This window comes from Aethalodelphis obliquidens, unplaced genomic scaffold (assembly GCF_003676395.1).
Source record: "Aethalodelphis obliquidens isolate GAN/ISIS:26980383/991018 unplaced genomic scaffold, ASM367639v1 scaffold28, whole genome shotgun sequence".
Taxonomy (NCBI): Eukaryota; Metazoa; Chordata; class Mammalia; order Artiodactyla; family Delphinidae; genus Aethalodelphis; species Aethalodelphis obliquidens.
Window position 1 is genome coordinate 9,367,979 of NW_020837972.1, and position 20,657 is coordinate 9,388,635.

Genomic DNA, 20,657 nt, shown 5'->3' on the forward strand with positions numbered 1-20,657 from the left:
GGGGGAAAAGTGTGACATTTGAAAGAAATCAGGGGCCAAGCCGGATATGATCTTGGCCTGCTTGAGGGGCAGAAGGTAGGTTGGTGTCATTGGAACATAATGAAAGAAGGGGCTGAAGAGGGAGCTCTGGAGGGGGCATCAGAAAACACAAGTGACACAGTTGGGAAGAGATTCCAGGTCTTTCTGACCCCAGAGTTTGTGCACTGAATCACTATGCTACTCTGAACTCCACAGAAAAAGCCAAAGGGCACTGATCAAGGCAGTAAAAGTCATGCTTTTTAAGAACAGTGAAAACAACTTAGGACACAGTGTTATTAGTTATGTCTAATGTTTAGACATAAAGGGAGAGGGGTGTCAGGCAGAGCGGTGTGGTGAGGGGATGAGTGCGCCAGGGAGAGGAAAACACCTGTGCAGAGGCCCAGAGGCAGGAAAGGGCAGGGGCCCTGGGAAGTGGGATGTGTTCGGGGGGGCTGCAGGTGGGGCGCGGGTGGTGGTACTGGCAAGAGATGAAGCCTGAGAGGGAGGCTGAAGGGGCCTAAACGGGAACTTGGTCTGGAGGCCAGTGGGCAATCACCAGAGAGTTTGAAACAGGGATGGGTAGAATCAGACTCGATTTCTGCTCCACCCTCATCATTTAGAGAAAAGCCATGAGATCTTAACCCCAAAAAAAGTTCCAGCCAGTGGTTAGGACAAGCACTTGAGCAAAGCCATGTCAGAAACTTACTGGTCAGAAAGACGAGGTAACTCCAGGGCACATGCTTGGAGAAGAAGTTCCCACCTGTAAGAAGAGAGGCAGCAGTTCAAGAGGTGGGCCAGGTGTGCCCACAGGACAGGCCAGTCCCCTAGCCGGGCTCACCTTTCAGCATGAAGGTCTCCACAAGGATCCAGACCCCGTTGACTGCCACCACCAAGTCTGCAACAGACAGGCTCATAATAGAGAAAGCACAGGTGGGTGTGGAAATCTACAGGTCACAGCTGCAGCCCCTGGTTAGTTTCTAGGCAGCTCAGAGATAAGCAGAGAGCAGGGCTTGTAACAGATAACTTCCTGCTTAATGCTTTTACCATGAGCTAAATCAGCCAGTAGTTTCTCTTAGAAAATAGCTACAGATTTCTAAAAATCACCCTCTATGTCACTACAGGGATACCAGTTAAGATGTTTCAGTAAAACCTACAGATTGTTCCAAGTTGGCGTAAAAGATGGACCATATACAAAGGGTTTGAGTATTGAAAACATTTGTTTTCCCCTAGAGATATCTGGTTTTTAAATGACTGCAGAAACTAGTTAGCAAAATTGCATATGCGTTTGGCCTTTCACCTAGCAATCCTACTTTTAGGGATCCATCCCAATGAGACATTAGCAAAAACACAAATGACGTCCGAAAGCTATTCACTGAGGAACTATTAGTGATAGCAAGGAAACTAGAAACAACCTAAACGATCAATAGGAGACTGGATGAATAAACTATGATACGTTCATGAAATGGCGTACTCTCAGCTATAAAAAGGAATGAAGAACATCTCTGTATATTAATATGGTGTGGTCTCTAGGATGTATTGCTAACTGAAAAAAAAGCAAGGTTGAAAAAAGTGTGTAAATTATACTAGTTTATTTAAGGCAGGGAAATATGCATATATGCATCTACTTACAGTTTTTAAAAAAATGGAAGGATAAACTACAATAAAAGTTACCCACTGGGAGAGGTGACAGGATGGAAACAATTCTTCCTTGAGTATACTTTCTTTTGTAGATCTGACTTGGAATCATATACATATTTTACATAATTATAAGGCAAAATTCAATGTAAAAAGTGACCTCTAAAAATATTTTTTCAAATGAAATAAAGAAATGTAGATGGTGACATACCCACATGGAGAAAAACTACTCCAGATGAATTTAAAACACAGTCATCTGAATCCCTGGAGTGGTGTTTCTAGCAATTATATATTAGGGTTGTGTTGGTATTGTTTTTTGGAGCTATTATGTGTGGACTGTGGGATAAAGCAAGTGAGGGACTGTGTCAGTGTTGTTGGGAACTAGGATTTTAAGCCTGGGAATTTAGACGTGAAAGAATGATGAGGGCTTCCCTGGTGGTGCGGTGGTTAAGAATCCACCTGCCAATGCAGGGGACACAGGTTCAATCCCTGGCCCGGGAAGATCCCACATGCCATGGAGCAACTAAGCCCATGCGCCACAACTACTGAGCCTGCGCTCTAGAGCTCGCGTGCCACAACCACTGAAGCCCGTGTGCCTGGAGCCCATGCTCCGCAACGAGAAGCCATGACAATGAGAAGCCCGCGCACCGCAACGAAGAGTAGCCCCTGCTCGCCACAACTAGAGGAAGCCCGTGCACAACAGCGAAGACCCAACACAGCCAAAAATAAAAACAACTAAATTTTAAAAAAAGAAAAAGAAAAAAAAGAATGATGAAGTTAGGTAAAACCCCTATAGTCCACAATTTGAATTAAGAATATCAGGATAAACTCACAAGACAGTTTATCTTTTAAAAATCCAAAATCCTACCTCTGTCCATGGAAAGGCCTGGAAACAATAACCAACTCCAAGCAATGAGCACCTCTAGCATCTCAGATTGTGGTCTCTAAACACCATTTCCCATTAAATGGAACCAGAACTCCTTAGAAAGAGTGAATTCAATCAAGCCTCTAGATTAGTAGAAATGTCTGCATCTGTGCTGTCCAATTGGTCATCATTAGCCACACATGGTTACCGAGCGCTTGAACTGCGGCTATTGTGACGGGAACTGGATTTTTAAGTTTTAGTTGGTCTGAATTTAAACAGCCATATATGGCTGGTGGCTGCCACACTGAACAACACAGCTCTAGCTGTAACTACCAAATTACAGTAAATAAGCAACAGAGGAACATGCAAAATCAGGAAGGAAGGACAAACAATCCTGTTCCTTCAACTAAATATTGCAAGAGGAAGAAAACGGATTGGGGGAGAAACCTACAGATTAAAACAGACTGAAGTGACATATCAACAAACCACAATCTGTGGTGCTGGAATCTGCTTCCAAAAACACCAGGTCTAGAGAAGGGGTGATGAGCTGGACTGAGGGGATCAGACAGACAAGAAAGACAGGCAATGAGATGATAACTGTTGACGCTGGGTGATAGGTACGTGGACGCTCTTTACAATCCTTCCACTTTTATACATGCTTGGAATTTTCTGTAATAAACGGCCAACATCATAACTGCAGGATTTATCCTTGTATCCCCACCTTCCGGAGCAGTAAGACTCAGGAGGAAAGGGACCTAGAGCTGTGATATTTCACACTTACACATGAAATACTGGAAGGCCTTGGACTTCACAAGGATATTAATTCCTATTTGAAGAGAAGACATGTTAACAGTGAAATTTTCATGTACAAGTACACGTTCCCCTACCACAGACATCATGCGTGTAAGCAACCGGGGTGTTTATGCCCAGGGGTGAAAAAGGAAGGGCCTGCTCTCAGAAGGACACCCACGCTTGTGCCCGGACCCCTGGGCAAGACTGCACTGGCAACATTCCCTCTGGGAAGAGGCTGAGCAACCTGGAGCCGGGACAGAGCAGAACAATGCTTTGCTGGCCGCTGCTGAAACTGTAAGTCTGCTCCTGGCCTAGAACCGGCACTGTTTATTTATCCCCTTGAGCAACTATCATCCCAATGGAGTGGAAAACTCGCTGAAGAATATGGAATAATAATAACAGCTGTGCTCAAAGTCCTAGCTGTGGGAGAAATAACAAAATAGGACATACCATTTTAACTCTTGTTCATATGGCCCAGACCCCTGTGAGCTAACCATACCCCATGTGGAACTTCAAAACTGGCATTAAATTCAGGGAAAACTATTAGGTAAGTAATATGGGGCCCTCCGATTTTAAAATCTTCAATTTTATACAATGCAAGCATTATGTGAGGGATCAGATACACCAGCTATATACCCTGACACTGGAGGAAGGTCAAAATCCATCATTAGGTAAAAAGGCAGGTTTCAGAACAGAATACATAATGTAATCCCCACTACTGTTTTTAAAATGCACAGAAAACCAGAAAGAAACATATCAGAAAATTAACCGTGGTTATCTCTGCCTGGGAGACTTTCATTTTTTTCTAATTATTTGACTTCGTATCAATTTTCTTCAATAAATAAATATTCCACAAATTATTTTTCGTTTGGTTTTTATGTTACTGATTTCCTTCCTAATCCAACATTATTTCCCTGCTGGGGTAATCACACTCTGTCTCTTTTACACACATAGACATTTCGCATGCGCGCGCACACACACACACACACACCCTTTGGACATGTTCTTTAAATGCTTATCTGTGGTCACCGGAAACCTCCATTCGTCCCCAGCTGCCATATTCAGGTCAACCTTACCTTTGAAGATGAGGAATGCTGTCCTGGGAAGCTCATCAAACCAGTGCTCTCTATTTCTCTTTGCCTGGCCAAGGAACAGGGCCATAGGAGAGAGGGCGTTAGGACCAGCGACCAGAGCCCAGCCCGGGGGGCATGGATGCAGCTTCCCTTTCCTGCTCTCCTGGCTAACTTGGGAAACCATGAAAACACTCAGGGATCTAAAGAACAACAAAGCCAGCCAATGTTTGCTGAACTCTTCAATGTGCCATGCACTGCCATTGTTTTTATAGAATCCTGAAAATAATGCGGTAGGTAGGGACTCTCATGACCCCACTTCCCAGGTGAGACAAGCCTTGGAAGGGTTCCATAACTTGCCTGATGTCACATGCTGACTAATGGGGTCTGAGATTCAGTGCTTTTAACCAGGACACTGCATTGCAGATGGACAGGCAGATGCAGGGCCAGGGCCCACCTGTTATCCCTCCAGTGCACAATGCCCAGCTGAGAGCTGAGATGTCCCAGCAGGGAGAGAGCGGGACAGCCGGGTGCCTCCTGGCCTCATCCCCCTCCCAGGGAACCTTCTGCCGGGTCACTCCCTGGAGAGCACCCACCTTCCACTTCAAGGCGGCAACTTCGTAGATGTCTTGAAAGTCCTTCAGGCTGTCATAAGCACGAGGGCAAAACAAATCAGAGCACGTTCCCACCGAGCTGCGGTCCTCTCACTCGCCTGCCTATGGTCATCTTCGAGGGGTGCAGGGGGGGAGGGGAGGAGGCGACATCTGCGAGTCCCAGCGCACCAGGGCCCAGGGGACCCGTACCTGCAGGCATTTCATCTCCTCCTTCCTCCAGGGACTACGGATACTTAATCCACTCAGTCTACACAGACCACTGCCGGCTTCCGTCCCCCAGAGAGGCAGCCCCCAGATTACCACCATTCTTAGACAGACAGGGACTGAGCCTCCTTTAGCAGAGGACTTAACAGAACAACCGGGGCAGAGAGTTCAGCCCAGAGCTCGCTCACTCTCGTCTCTACAGCAGGCCTGCCTCATCTCAGATCAAAAAGAAGGGTTTTGGGGCTTCCCTGGTGGCGCAGTGGTTGAGAGTCCGCCTGCCGATGCAGGGCACGTGGGTTCGTGCCCCGGTCCGGGAAGATCCCACATACCGCGGAGTGGCTGGGCCCGTGAGCCATGGCCGCTGAGCCGGCGCCCCCCGCCAGAAGGGGCAAAACAAGAAAGAGCCCGGCGACCGCAAAACAAAAAAAAAAAAAAAAAAAGAGTACATACTAAGAGACAGAGACAGAGAGAGACAGAGACAGACAGACAGAGAGAGAGAGAGAGAGGAGAGAAGGTGTGTGTGTGTGTTTCACGTTGCTCTGTGGATTAGCTCACATGCAACCACCTTGCTCATGGCTCAAGGGTGAGCAGCTGGGCCAGTCCATTCCACGAGCCAATACATTCCCTTTTTTTTTTTTTTTTTTGCGGTACGCGGGCCTCTCACTGTTGCGGCCTCTCCCGTTGCGGAGCACAGGCTCCGGACGCGCAGGCTCAGCGGCCATGGCTCACGGGCCCAGCCGCTCCGCGGCATGTGGGATCTTCCCGGACCGGGGCACGAACCCGTGTCCCCTGCATCGGCAGGAGGACTCTCAACCACTGCGCCACCAGGGAAGTCCCATTCCTTTTTTTGTCTCAAGTTTAAACTGGATTTGGGTTGGACTTTTGTTACCTGTAAAAAGAATCCTGAGGAACAGGGTCTACGTGCGTAAGAATCTCTGAAGAAAGCTAAAGTCTCTAGAGCCTCTCTGCCTGCCCACTCCCCAGCCCCCGGGCTTTTGCAGGCCCCAGCTGCCTCTTGTGAACGCCTCGTCCAGCCACACTGCGCCCAACTGGCACCCGCTCTCACCTGAGCAGAGGCGAGTTGCTCTGATTCAGGGCCTTGAACGTGAGATAGCGCTCCCCGGCAGTCATCCGGGGCTTGTAGAAGCGCATCAGGCCTTCAAACTGCCTGTAGGAGATGCCGGCAGGCCCCTGGGGGAAGAGGGAAGACGGCCACGTGGAGCACAGCGGGGGCAGCCATGCCAGATGCCCAGCATCACACGGGATCCCAGGGCGCCCTGTTCTCTTGTTCTCCCAAGGGCAGGACTCCTGGTTTCGGAAGCTGCCGGCCTGCCCACGCTTCGGGGATACCGTGGGGCAAGGGCTGGGGAGCAGGGACCAACCTCCCTCCCTGGCTCAGCCCCTGCCCCGCTACCCGTTGGCTGATGAGCAGGCGGTAGGCGTGCTGGATGGCGGTTCGCTTGTGTAGCAGCAAAGACTTGAACTTGTGTTTCTCGATGTCATTGAAGGTGTCAAATACCACGGCCAGAAGCTGTGAGGGAAGAGCAGAGACCTGGCTCCTGTGCCCGGCGGGGCCTCAAGAACCAGGGAGTCGTTCTCCAGCCTCCAGAGGGCGCTCTTCCAGCCACCCCAGAGAAAGGGGTTGAAAAGAGCCTCTCGCCTGCCCCAGGTGGTGTAGGAAGTTCATCTCCAAGACTCAGCAGAGGAAGGTCATTCATTGCCACTTGTAAATTTCCCCTCTAAAGATTCATGAAGACACTGCTATTACATTTTCCCCAGGTTTTTCTTCTCTCCGCCTGTAGCTCATCCCTGGCTGGGCAGTTTTATAAGGGGAGAGAAGCAGCGAGGGGAACACACTGGGTTTTTTGCCCAATTCAGCTCCGTGTGATGGCCGGGGAGGCTGTGTGTCCATCCTGTGCCCTCCCAACCTCAGAGCAGGAAGGAACATCGCTGTGCCGATGCTTCCTCTCCTGTCCCCTTGCTCCTCCTCCTGGTGAGTCTGCGTGGCTCCAGAAAGCAGGGGTGTGAGGTGGCCTGCACAAAAGGGCACAAGGTTCTGGAACTTTCTAATTCCAAATTTAGCAGGTGAACAACACAGTCTGCGTTATCAGAACGCGATGGGAGGCCAGGCGCAGCATTTGGAAGAACACTTTTTGGAAACACTTTCCTTTTCTTTCAAAAATATTTTGAGGGGAACTCTCTTGTCCTTTCCATCCCTTCTAACTGGTCCCCCATACTTCCTTTTAGATCAAGGGAGAGTTAGCATCTGTAAAGGGCCAGAGAGCAAATCTTTTAGGCTCTGCAGGCCAGATGGTCTCTGTAGAAACCACTCAACCCTGCAGCTGCAGCATGAATGCAGCCGTGGACGATGTGCAAATGAATGGGCCAATAAAACTTTATTGACAAAAACAGATGGTGGGCTGGATATTGGCCCTGATTGCTGACCCATGCCCTATATTTTCACAGCTCTAAATATCTTTTAAAGCAAATCAATTACACATAAACTATTTTTTAGATTCTAAACTAACAACAGTATAAAAGAGCTGTAAGATGTTCAAAGAGCCATCTAACATACTTATTTTGGGTTTTGAGGAATTAAAAAAAGAAAATATTTTCCTTCTTAAGATGTCACACTTTTAGGAGATTTCACAGATCTACCCCAGAGAAAGTGTTTTCCATTTCTATACTGGGCCTGACTGTGGTGACTGGTGTGAGAATGCTCTGCAGAAGTATAAAAATAAATGCAAGACTGGATAAGGCCTCTTCCTGGTAATTCTGGCGTTGATGTGGGCTCGGCACCAGCCTGACGGCCCGGGCCGGGAGGCAACCTGCTGGTGGCAGGACACTCCTGGTGGCCGGCCGAGGCTCTGCAAACACCTCCAAAGTTCCCAGTGTGCATGGGGGCTTTATGTTCTCCCTAAAGGAATATGTTCTGTGTTCCATCTCCCAATGGTTCGTGATAAACGAGGTGGAAATACACAAGACACTCCTGGCATGTGGCTGCAGTAGGATGGAGTGGCTAGGAGCAGGGCTCTGGAATGAGACCAGCTCACCCGGCCACCCCGAGCTGTGCAGGCGCAGGTGAGTTAGCCTATCAGTCTGATCCTCAGTTTCCTCAACTATAAATTGAGCATAATAAGAATTCCAGGGTTTAAGTGTTAAATTATTTAACCCTCATCCATAAAACACTTTGCACGGTGCCTGGCTAAGGCTTAATAAGTACCAGCTTTTATAGTTATTATATGTTTGCCGTGAGAAGGAAAAGATCCCGGGGTAGCTTTGGTTTAAACTCTAGCACTGTCAGCAGCAGTGGCGGCAGGCCAGTTACTGCTGGCAACCAGCTGCACTTAAGTCCCAACAGGGAATTCCTAGCCACACCACACTTGACCACGGTCTGGGACCTCCTTCCCCAATGGTCTGCCCTCGGAGGCCGAAAGCTGTCCCTACCTCATCCCCACAGTGCCCAGCAGAGTGTGGGCGAGGGCTGCCTCAGTGGAGCGCGAGGCAAGGTCACTCACCAGGTTCATGATGAAGTACAGCTCGATGGAGAGGTACACGATGAAGAAGACACAGGACCAGGGGTTCCGGGAGTAGGAGGGCATCATCACATCTGGGAAACTGTGTTTGCAGAGTGTTACCCGCAGAGCGCGTGTCTGCTGGTCTCCGTCTTCTATAAGGACACCTCTTCTCCTGCCTGGCCAGCCCCCTCCCCCCTCCCCTACTCTTGGCTCACCAGGCCACTCCCGTCCCTCACGGGGTCCCAAGAACCTGTCTGGGCCAAGATGTGGAATATTCTTGGCTGAAAAGAGGAAAAGACCCCGGGCACTAGAAGAGGGCAGAAGCCAAAGCAGGGCCCGAACTTACTTGGCGGTGGTCAGAAGGACGAACAGACTGACAATGCTGTTCTCCAGGGTGCTGAAGTACTGCGGGGGAGAGGAGGAGAGGAGGGGACGTGGCCGCCAGGCCGAGGGCACACCCCACCGGGAACAGGCTGCCGGCGGTGGGCCGCCTCCAGAGCCCTCCCCCTCCCTGCCCCACCCACTCCTTCCTCCCAAGGGATCCCTGAAGGATGGCAGAGGAACAAGCAAACATGGAGTCCAAGGCCTCCTCCTTCCTGAGCTCAATGCTTCCAGCGGCAGCAGACAACTGGCTTTGGGACTTGTCTCCCAGGGAACCACATATGCACAATTAGCTGAGCTCTCCTCCACTGCTCCTCTGCCAAAATGTGCCCGTGTTCCAAATCTGACCCTGGAAACACCCTCTCAAGGCCAGAGCAGGGGGTCCCCCTTGGCATTCAAGGAAGGAGACAGCTCAAATCTGGGTGACGGGGCACTTTCAGGTGCCAGAAGCGATGATGAGAAACCAAGCAGGGCATCCCCTCCTAATACAGCTAGGGGGGCAGTCCAGCCACCTTATCTGAGGGGAAAGGCCTCCCATAAAGGAAGAAACAGACAAACATGTTGATTACTTACGGGGTCTGAAGGATTAGGGGAGAACAAGTAGAAACCTAGAAGAAGGTGGTGGGAAACAGATTGAAATAAGGGTTAGAGCAGAAGAGTCCCAAACCCAGATGTCAGAAGGACTGGACAAATAAATGTGAATCAGTGCCGTAGGCAGAGGAAAAGCATAGGGAGTGGTGGGGACTGTGGCAGAGCACCAGATAACTGCTGCCACTCAGGAGGGTGACCCAAGTACCATCAAACGTATGATTAAAAAAGGCTGTATAGGGAATTCCCTGGTGGCGCAGTGGGTAAGACTCCATGCTCCCAATGCAGGGGGCCCGGGTGTGATCCCTGCTCAGGGAACTAGATCCCACACGCATGCCGCAACTAAGGAGCCCGCCTGCCGCAACTAAGACTTGGGGCAACCAAATAAATAAAATTTAAAAAAATAATAAATCTGTATAGTAAAAAAAAAAAGCAGTACGTACAGCACGGTGACGATAGTTAACGATACCGTATTGTATATTTGAAAGTTGCTAGGAGAGTAGATCTTAAAAGTTCTCATCAGAAGGAAAAGAAATCGTACCTCTGTATAGTGATGGATGTTAACTAACCTTATTACGATGATCACTTTGCAGTATATACATAGCAAAGCATTATGTTGTCTACCTAAGACTAATACAGTGTTATATGTCAATTATATGTCGATTTTTTTAAAAAACGGAAGTTAAAAAAAGTTAAAATTTTTAAGGCTGAAAATCTGTATTCTCATGTAAAAAAAAAAACTAGTTTTAAAATGCTGGCTCAACACTTTCAGACCAAAGAAAACTCATCCACAGGCTGGATTTGGAACCCAGACTGCCGGTTTGCGATCTTTGGTTTTGAGAACATGACAGCCAAGCACAACTCCAAAGGGACCCTGTTGTTCCCCTGTAGCCAAATTAACACCATTAATTTTTTCCCTCTCAGAATGAGCTATTCCCCTGAGTCCTTGAAATCCTGAGTGGGAAAGGGAGTAACTCTGCCCTCAGGGGAAGTCAGCCCCCTTGGAACACAAAGGAAATTCTATCGAGAGTGGGGTGGAGGTGAGGTAAGTGGGAGTCAGTGGCTCAGGACAGAGCAGTCACGAGAACCCGGGGCTTTCAGTGCTGTTGGGGGCCTTAGAGCCAGGGCTCTCTAGTTCCACTGTCTTTGCCATCTGAGTACTGAAGAAGGGACCTTGGGCTACCTTGCCGTGTTCTAAGACCTCCACGGTCTAAACCCTGTGTCTGAATGTGGCTGTCGCATCAATACTTGATCTTATCTGAAGAGGCAAGGCCTCCTCGGAGTTAGAAAGGCCATGACCTTGCTTTTACATCTAGTGAAGCTGAAGTGTGCAGACCCTAAGGTCCCAGGCACACGCTGTAGAGAAACCCTCCCCCGTGTGCGCCAGGAAACGCACGAGAATGTTCACTGCAGTGTGACCTGTGATAGTGAAAAGTGCCCACCAACAGAAGACGTGATAAATAAATTTGGATATATTCACATATCAGATCACGACGCTGCGGTGAAAATGAATGACATACATCTACGTGCAGCAGCATGGATAAAGGCCGGGGGTACCTCTGGGAGCCGAAGGGAATCGAGATCAGGAAAGGGTACAAAGGTGGCTTCCTTTTTTTTTTCCGATATTGCATTTCCTCAGTTGGGTGTTTACATCATTTTGAAAACCTTCCTGAATTTCTGAAATGGTCAAAGTACCTTTTTTTCTCAACTGTGAGTTTGCTTTTAGCGAGCGCCTGCATTCTGGGGCGCAGGAGAAACTCACCAAGGATGGCGAAAATGATCATGAAGAAGAGGAGCAGCGAGAGGATGTCCATGAAGGGCGGCAGGGACTGGAAGATCTGGCGCAGGTTGCTGGGGAGACAAATGGGGCCAGGAGGGGTGAGGCGCAGCCGGGGACGGGCCAGGGCCCCGGGGGTGCTGGCTGGGACTCCTCAGTGGGGTACGTGCCTGTCAAGATGGGGGGCTGGTGCTCCCGACCGCCAGAACACTAAATCCCCTCTTGCCCTGGCTTGTGACATCATGCTTAGTGATTTCCTAGGCCTTCCACTCAGTGGGTGACGGGGAAAGAACCGGGGCAGGTGTAGCACTTACTGAGCCCAGGCAGGCAAGTGCCTGCAAGAGACGGAGACGGCAGGAGAAGGCCAGGTGCATGGCCTCGGGTGACAAGGCCAGCTTGCCTGGGATGTGGGAAGACATTTCAGAGCCACCCAGTCCTAGGACATTTGCCTCCAGTTTTAAGGACGGGCACCAAGCGTGAATGGTCAGCCCGCTCTCACCCACAGTACCCCAGCCAAGAGGCTTTCCAGATGGATTCTCAAAACTCAGTTTGACCTCAGGCTAACGGTCTGGTTTGAGTTCAGTACCCCCAGTCTCAGGGGAGGTGTCAGGACAGCCTGCTGAGTCACGTGGACTTTACTGAGTTCCTGCTTTAGGCTGTGTTTGGGCAGGTACTGTGCTCAGAGAGAGGACCAGCCCCAAAGAAGCACAGGTAAGGCAGGAGAGAGCCCTGGACCCGGAGTCAGGAGACCTGAACTTCAGCAGGAAGACCATCTGCCTCTCTGTGTGGGTCGAGTAGTAGAGGGAAGTGGGCATGACTATGTCCTACCCAAGTGCAGGAGTGGCCCTACTGCTACATCGCTCACTGGCTCCGGCTTCACTGGCCCGGAGGGCCAGGCCAGGCCCTGATAGCGACTGTCTGAGCAGCTCGTCCCCCGGGCCTTACCGCCGGACGCCACCGCAGTACCGACAGTCCACCAGGAAGATGCAGCGCAGCGCCCGGGTCACCCGCACGTGGGACGTCTGCCGTACCAACACCACGATGGCCTCAACGAACTGCACCACCAGCACAGAGGTCTGTGGGTGGAGGGCACAGTGCGCCGTCAGCTCCTCTGACCCAGCCCCTCCTGTACACCCTGAACAGAGGGCTGGTTGGATACTGCCCAGCCCCGCCCGGAGTCCAGAGAGACCTTTCCCTCGCCCTTTCTCACCTCCCCCAACATCAAGTGGGCCCCAGGGAGAAGCCCTCTGGCTGCTGGTAGATGTGCAGTCCCAGGAAAATGAGCCCCAGGGCGATGCTCCCAGCAGCTCATCAGATGATACCCGCTGAGCAAAACTGCTATTCCGCAGGCCACATCCAGCCACCCTCTGCTTCCAGCTCTCCCCACTTGCACCGTGAGGGCCCCTGAAGTCTGCAGCACACCCTGACCTCCAATTCCTTGGGCACATTCTCCTGTACAAGCGTGTGGGCTTTTTACACTGCCAAACGCCACTCTGACACATCCCGACTCACGCCTCTCTCTGCCGCAGAGAGAGAAAGCATATAATATGGTCCTGATCAGTGTGGGCGTGGAGGCCACACGGAGCTGGCTTTGAATCCCAACTCACCGGGATTTAGATCCCATTCTCTTCCAACTGGCTGCACGTACGATAGGAAGAGCACTACACCTCCTGCAAACGTCATCGTGCCAGTGCTTGGCACGCGCTAAACGCCGAACCACATTCACTACTGTTATCATCACTGTGACACCTGGAGCAAGGCGGGAAGCATGGCGAGGACAGGGACCCAAGGTTACACTTCTGAGCGCAGGACCAGGCCCACGGGGGACTTGGAATTGAACTGAAGATACAGACTTGAAGTTGACAGGGGAGGAAATGCTGTAGGGAGGTGGGCACAGCACCTTGACCATGGTCCGTCTGTGCCGGATGAAGGTGTGAAGGCCCAGCCACCGCAACTTCATGCAGAGTTCAAACACGACCACCATCAGGGCAAACAGCTCCAGGGTCGCGTGGACCTGCAGCCAAAGGGTGTGAAGGAGACGTGGCTTCCCCAGCGCCTGCCCTCCCCCAGCAGCGAGCACACCCGCCCGCCTTTTCATCTGAGGTTGGAGACAGCGGGTGGGACTGCTAATCAGGTATGCTGCCCACCTGGGGGCCAAAGCGGGCTACGGGTTCTGAGACAATCCGAAGGCGCCCCTCCCTGGAATTTACAAAGGAGCACCTCCCAGGGAGGTGCATTCAGTCGGGCGGGGACCCCGGGCAAGACGTCTGCCCTTCCAGAATGTTCCCTCTCAGTCTTGAGTTACTCTGCCCCCAGAGAGCCGTGGCTCCCAGCCATCCGGACACTCACGTAAATGCCCAGCCGGAGCGCGGGCACGGCCGGAGCCTCGCACAGGGACAGCAGCAGCAGGAGCAGGGCTGCGGACAGCTCCATCAGGTAGAAGAGGTGGTTGTGAGCAAAGAGGTAGGCCGCCAGCGCTTTGGCATTCTTGGGGTGGGTGAAGAACTTGTCGTTATTCTCACCTTCCTGAAAGAGCAAGCGTCACGTGGGCGAACGCGCCTGGAGACGATAGGGCGGCCAGGATGCGTGGTGGGCGGGGAGGGGGGAGGGCCCTTGGCCGGTGGGAGGAGATTCAGGCCAGAGTCGGGAGATGATGGAGAAGCGAAAGTGTGATCTTCGTAGAACCGCACACCAGTCAAGTCTCACCCTGGCCCGCTGATGGGGCTCCAAAGACTTGCTTCTTCCCAAAACTACTCAGAGGAATCAAAGAATAAAAAATCCAAGAGATCGAAGAGAAGCGGGCACATCTGGTCCCCTCCGAGGTCAAACGTTCACTCTCAGCTGTGTCTGCGGGATGTTAAGTGCTTGAGGTCGGGGGTGGGGGTGGGGTCTGGGGTAAACTAAGAACAGCTGAGTCCTGGCTCCCCCTCCTCCCTGGGTAACACTGAGAATGTTCCTTCACCTTTACAACCATCAACACTCGTACTCACTCCCCAGGTTCCTGCAAGACACTTAGGACGGCATCTGGCACACAGGAAGCTCCCCGCCAGAGGTTACCTGTTATTATTATTATAAGTTATAGTAACACTGAGCGGAAAGTGTGAGGGTACCTTTATCACGCTCCTTCTTTACTCAGCTTTCCCCATCCCACGTCTTAATTTACTCCATTTCCACCTAATTTCCTAACCGCTTGATGCCTTCACCCCAACAGTAATGAGACAGCAGCTGACCCCCAGCGAGTGCCCTCCAGGCCCGGCACCATGCTCAGAACCACCCTCCCCCCGCCCCCCGCCCGGCCCCGCTGAGCCCTCCACACTCCTCTCACTCCTGACAAGGAAATCCAGGCACAAAGAGCTTCAGTAGCACCTGAGCTCATAGAGCCAGACAGCCTGATTCCAGCGGCCCTGCTCTATTCTTGGCCTCCTGCCGATGTAGAAAGCAATCGACGGAGCAGACCGGGAACGGTCCACTTGGGAATACAAGCAGATAACCCTGCCGGTTCGGATCGGCCTTCTGGGGCAGGTAGGGGATCTTCACTGCCTCCCCAGGGTTGGTGGGCACGGGGATAAGGGCTAAGTAAGGGAGGTCCCTCTGCTTCATCACCCCCGAACCCCACCCAGCAGCCGACACAGAGAGAGTACTGATTGGCTCATACCTTACAAGCATCACCTTGCCTCAGTGCTTCTCAGCTGGGGTCAGTGTTGACCACCTGCCCTCCCCTGACTCCGCCTCGGCCTGGAGACACGTTTGGTTGTCCCACCTGGGGGGTGCTGCTGGCATCTAGAGGGTAAACTCCGGGGATGCTGCTAAACCTCTGAAAATGCACAGGACAGCCCCTCACAACAAAGAACTATCCGGTCCCAAATGTCAATGGTGCTGAGTCGGGAGAATCTGTCTCATTCACTCCCAGCACAAACACTCAGAACAGAGGCTCTTCCCCTTGGCTCCAATCCCTAGAGGAGGAAAGGGGCAGAGCCAGAAGGGATGCCCAGAGCCCTTCTGAAAGCATTCCGGCTGTCCCGGAATGCTGTCCGACCTTCAACTATTCCGACTCTTCTGAGATGAGGCCACACTCAACTGTCCTCATAAACCCTTATTCTGGGGAAGGTGAAACTAACACATGCTCAGTGATTCCTGCAAAGGTTGCCAAGCCAGGCCAATGGGAAGAAGTGTCTCTGGGCCCAGAGGTGGCACACGGTGCCGTGGAAACAGCTCTGGCTCCTGTACTAGCCCGAGGTGGCTTCAGCTCGCCAAGCCTGTTTCAGAGAATTGGGAAGGCAAGAGGTATTATTGTCAGGTCCTCAGCTGGCACGGTGCCTGGTGCACACAGTAGGCATTTAATAGGTGTTTGGTAGGATGAAGCACTCCTGCAAGAGATCATTCTCCAGGCCCCTGCCCAGCCCAAGGACTGCCCAGTAGCTGGGAGGCAGGGAGCTCTGACCTTGGCTGTGGTTTGCAGGGGGAACTTCAAGTGAGTCACTTCCCTGAAGCCAGCTACACCCCTATCCTCGTTATCAAAAAATAAAGACAAACCGCAGACTCAACGGGGCAGGGAACGAACATCCTGGCGGTCACACGGAGGGCAGGCTGGACAAGCCTTGATCTGTGCCAGGCTGTGGTTTTCACCAGCATGGCCACGGCCACAGGGGACACGCATGGCCTGGGAAGCTTCTGGTTTGGATTTCTTAAAAAATGCAATTCTTGGGTAATTTCTTCCAACAAGTAGCCAGGGATGAAGGTCTGGCTAGAGGAAACCACTAACACGGGGGACTCGGATCTGACCGCTAGGACTTGAAACTGCCACAGACGAGATGGAGGATGAGGCCTCCCCTAGCGAGGACGGAGTGAAATACGACCCGAGTCACTGGATTCTGACCCAGACCCTAAGGAGAACACTGGCCTTGTTTTCTAGCTGCTGATCACGAACTAGGAGATTCATGATTAGGAAAAATAAGAAGGCAGGCCAGTTGCATGTGACTTCCAGGTCTTTGCTTTCTGCTCCCTGGGGCAGAAGTCCACACAGAAAACTAGGACTGTCTTGGAGGCAACAGGAGCGCCGAGCACACAGCTCCTGAGGGTGAGTGAGTTAACAGGTAAAATTTGGGAAGAGAGGAAACTGCAGGCACCAGATAGCCTCAAAGCAGCGAGCGGCCAATTACCCAAGCACACCAGCAACCTGCTTCAGGGGCCATGCTGCAGCTCCCCTGCAAGCACGAAAACGATTACCAAACACCAGCTAAAGCCATCCTCCAGAAACAGCCACGAACTACTGTCCATGGGGATCCAACTTTTGCTTTTAGTTTTAATTTTACAAAATGATGCATTTTTTGTAAAATAATTCAAATCATACACAGAATTATAAGGTAGTAAAAATTCCATCAGCCAAAAATAATCACCTTTAAAAAACAATAATAATCACCTTTAATATTTAGATAAATAACTTTCCAAATGTGAATAGGTATATGTGCACAGATACAGAAACACAATATATAAAACTGTATATAATTTATATATAAAAATCTTCACATGATACCTTCTGTTCTGTAACCTCCTTTCCCACAAAGACATGGCCCATTTTCAAGTGAATACATGGGGTCAGGTACAGAAGTGAGGCAACCACATAGAGAAGAAAGAACGTCATTTGGAGGCTGGATGGACACGGTTTAAGTCCAACCTTGGCAATTTACTAGCTGGATGGCTTCGGACTCATTGAGCCCCTGGGAGTTTCAGGTGTATGAACTGGGAGATGATTAAACTGCTTGGTAGAGTTGTTAGAAAGATCAGCAAGTGCCCAGTTAAACTATATATAATTTGTTTGCATTTTTTTTTGGGGGGGGGTTGTTTTTTGCCGTACCACGCAGCATGTGGGATCTTAGTTCCCCAACCAGGGGTTGAACCCGTGGCCCCTGCAGTGGAAGCAGGGAGTCTTAACCACTAGACGGCCAGGGAAGCTCCATGTGCATTATTTTTTAAATTCCACATATAAGTGATATCGTATAATATTTGTCTTTCTCTGTCTGACTTACTTCACTTAGTATAATATTCTCTAGGTCCATCCATGCTGCTGCAAATGGCAACATTTCATTCTTTTTTATGTCTGAGTAACATTCTATAGTGTATATATACACCACATCTTAAACCAATTGTCTGCTGACAGGTACTTGGGTTGCTTCCATGTCTTAGCTATTGTAAATAATGCTGCTATGAACATCAGGGTGCATGTATCTTTTCAAATTAGAGTTTTTGTCTTTTCTGGATATATACCCAGGAGTGGGACTGCTGGACCATATCGTAGCTCTATTTTAGGTTCTTTTTGGTAACCTCCATACTATTTTCCATAGTGGCTGCATCAATTTACATTCCCACCAACAGTGTAGGAGGGGCTCCCTTTTCTCCACACCCTCCGCAGCATTTATTATTTGTAGACTTTTTGATGATAGCCATTTTTATTACTAATGTTCTCACCTGCTTAAGGAAAGAAGGAATTACCAAGCAGCTATTCTAATTCCATATTCTGACCCATCCTACCCTCTTGTCTAGCACCTATTCAACTTTGGAGAAGGTGACAGTGCCACATCAACTGGCATGCCCAAGCTTGCTAAAATTTCCCTAAAACATTTCTATTGCCTTAACCTGAATCAAAATACATTTCTTGAGGAGTACAGCCATAAAATGCGAGAAACACACAGACACCCAAACAACTATCAAATAAGTATCTGAATTTCATTATATCTTTTTAAAAAAATAGCAAAGCAAATACTTACAAGGGAGAGCTGCTTCAAAGAAAAAAAGATTAGGGGAAAATGATCATTCAAATGAATTTAAGAAAAATTCCATTTCCTCACCCAAACCCTTATTCAATGCACAGCTGAAGCTGAAATCTTATAATGACAAAAATGGCAAGATTACGGTGAAAATGCCATAGACAGACTGGAAGTTAATAGGCAATATCCCCTTTGGAGGGTATTCGATACTATATAACAAGGGCATTAAAAAAGGTTGATTCCAAAAAAAAAAAAAAAAAAAAGGTTGATTCCTTCTACCCACTGATTCCACTTCTTGGAGTCTTTCCTAATAAAATAATCCTAGATATTAAAGAGAAAAAGAGAGAAATAGCCGTGGGCACAGATTGTCCTCGGATTATAATTTATAATAAGGAAATGCATAATAAGGGAAATATAAAAAGAGAAAATATCCAACCTTATCAGGATAGTTAAGTAAATTAGTACGCACTTACCAGATAGAATTATAAAGACTTTAAAATTTGTTTACAAGAGTTATAACATGAGAAAAAAGCTTATGCCACATGCTAGGGGAAAAAAAAAGCAGACTGTACAGCTATAGCTACCACAGGACTTTAAAATTATTTTAGAAGACCCATGAAACCTATGTATTATTCTTTTTTTTTTATTCTTAAATAATGTTGTCAGCAACTGCGTTAGATGAATTTTTTTTCACATCGCCTTTGTACCGAAACTTATTGTAATAAGCATGCGTGACTTTTATTAAAAAGTATTCTTTTTCTTTAAAAAAAACAAAAACAAAAACTAAGCATGAAACAGCAAACATGAGAGCAGCAGCAAGTTAAATAGGAAGGGAATGAAGATCTCTAGATTCCCCACACTAAGTCAGCAGGGTTAAGTAGATAAAAGAATTCCCTCCGGAGAACCGGCCTCTCAATGTGCCTGAGAAGAGGGAGCGGGGCAGGGGAGGCCAAGTGGACAGACTTGGGGAACCTTGGGGGCAGGCAGAGCCACAAACTGGGGGTCCCGAGAACAAGCCCGTTCACATCACCCTTCCGTGTGGGCACAATCGGGTTGGCTCTCCCAGCCTGAGCTTAGGAGATGAGAAGCTCACACACGGAGCACTAAGCTAGAATTGAGTTGCTGGGCACCCAACAGAACCCCGGCTATCCTACTCCACCAACAGGGGCCAAGAATGGCCAGGTCCTGACCGGAAGATACTCACCTGGAGGTAGATTGCTGCCTCTTGATAATTCATCTCCCAGTTGTGTCCGGTGAGGCTGGAGGGGGAACTCTCGCCCCCTGAGCTCAGATTGGGGGTGCAGGAGTCATGGACGGCATATTTGCCTCCATCTGCATTGCAAGAGGAGATTCACTTACAACCCAGGCTTAAGAGAATAAAGACACCATTCACCAGGAGAAAAGGTTGGCAGTCACCTCGTATGCTCACACACATATCCTATTAACTGTAAGTCAACGCACCATCCCGTGTACTAATGACAGCAAGAATTAGTATGCCTAGTTAAAAATGTTTTTCTTACATGGATGGACACGAAGGGTATTATGCTTAGTGAAATAAGTCAGACAGAGAAAGACAAATACTTTATGATATCACTTATATGTGGAATCTAAAAAATAAGACAAACTATTGAATATAAACAAAAAAAGCAGACTCAGAAATAGAGAACAAACTAGTGGTTACTAGTAGGGAGAGGGAAGGGGGGAGGGGCAAGATAGGGATAGGGATTAAGAGATACAAACTACTATGTATAAAATAAATAAGCTACAGGGGTATACTGTGCAGCAGAGGAATATTTTATAATAACTATAAATGAAGCATAACCTTTAAAAATTGTGTATCACTATGTTACACACCTGAAACTTATATATTGTACATCAACCATACCTCAATTTTAAAAAGTTTTTCCTTCTCTTGTTAAGTGAAAAAAGCAAGTACAAAAAAAGCACACACTGTATGCTATCTTTTGTGTAAGAAAGGGAGAAAACAAGAAAACACAGAGATATCTACTTAACAAAAGAAACAGGAAGAACAAATTAGAACTCGATGAAATTGATTGCCTACAACGGATGTAGGGAACAGTGTAGAAGTCACTCAGAGGGAGTGATCTTTTTGATTACTTCTGACTTTTGGAAGCGTGTTAATATACTACCTTGTCAAAAAATAAAACCAATTGGAGTTTTTCACTGGTGCAGTGTCTTCTGTGGCTTTTCCCTGCTGACATCCATGCCCTTTCCTTGCAGTAACACAGCCCCATCTGCTTTTGAAGGACATCCTCTCCCTACCTTCTGTCCATATTCTTTGGCTCTGGCCAACGCCACCCCTGGCCCCCAGGCAGATGATCCAGTGCAATGAGATCCCCTCAGCCCCCCAGGACAGGCGATGGTTCAGGCAGCGGTGCTGACCCAAGCCCGGCCAATGAGGGCTGAACTT

General features: G+C 49.3%; 1 protein-coding gene across 8 annotated transcripts in view; it reads right to left on the reverse strand.

The window, feature by feature from the left end:
- TPCN1 (two pore segment channel 1) overlaps positions 1–20,657 on the reverse strand; it is a 64,011-nt gene that overhangs the window by 13,730 nt on the left and 29,624 nt on the right. For 5 of the 8 annotated variants that reach the window (XR_003436701.1, XM_027124637.1, XM_027124638.1 and 2 more), the window contains 15 exons: positions 19,431–19,558; positions 13,812–13,988; positions 13,363–13,476; positions 12,408–12,538; positions 11,448–11,536; positions 9,671–9,705; positions 9,063–9,121; positions 8,717–8,816; positions 6,613–6,729; positions 6,265–6,389; positions 4,977–5,025; positions 4,387–4,450; positions 3,300–3,344; positions 857–913; positions 725–778 (listed from right to left, as the gene is read on the reverse strand). Coding sequence is in view for 7 of the 8 variants with exons in the window: in XM_027124637.1 (XP_026980438.1) it covers positions 725–778; positions 857–913; positions 3,300–3,344; positions 4,387–4,450; positions 4,977–5,025; positions 6,265–6,389; positions 6,613–6,729; positions 8,717–8,816; positions 9,063–9,121; positions 9,671–9,705; positions 11,448–11,536; positions 12,408–12,538; positions 13,363–13,476; positions 13,812–13,988; positions 19,431–19,558 (1,344 nt within the window). In the remaining variant the exon portion in view is untranslated. Of the gene's footprint in view, positions 1–724; positions 779–856; positions 914–3,299; positions 3,345–4,386; positions 4,451–4,976; positions 5,026–6,264; positions 6,390–6,612; positions 6,730–8,716; positions 8,817–9,062; positions 9,122–9,670; positions 9,706–11,447; positions 11,537–12,407; positions 12,539–13,362; positions 13,477–13,811; positions 13,989–14,424; positions 14,694–19,430; positions 19,559–20,657 lie in introns of those variants that run through there. The other 3 variants (XM_027124642.1, XM_027124641.1, XM_027124643.1) reach the window with 3 other exon arrangements.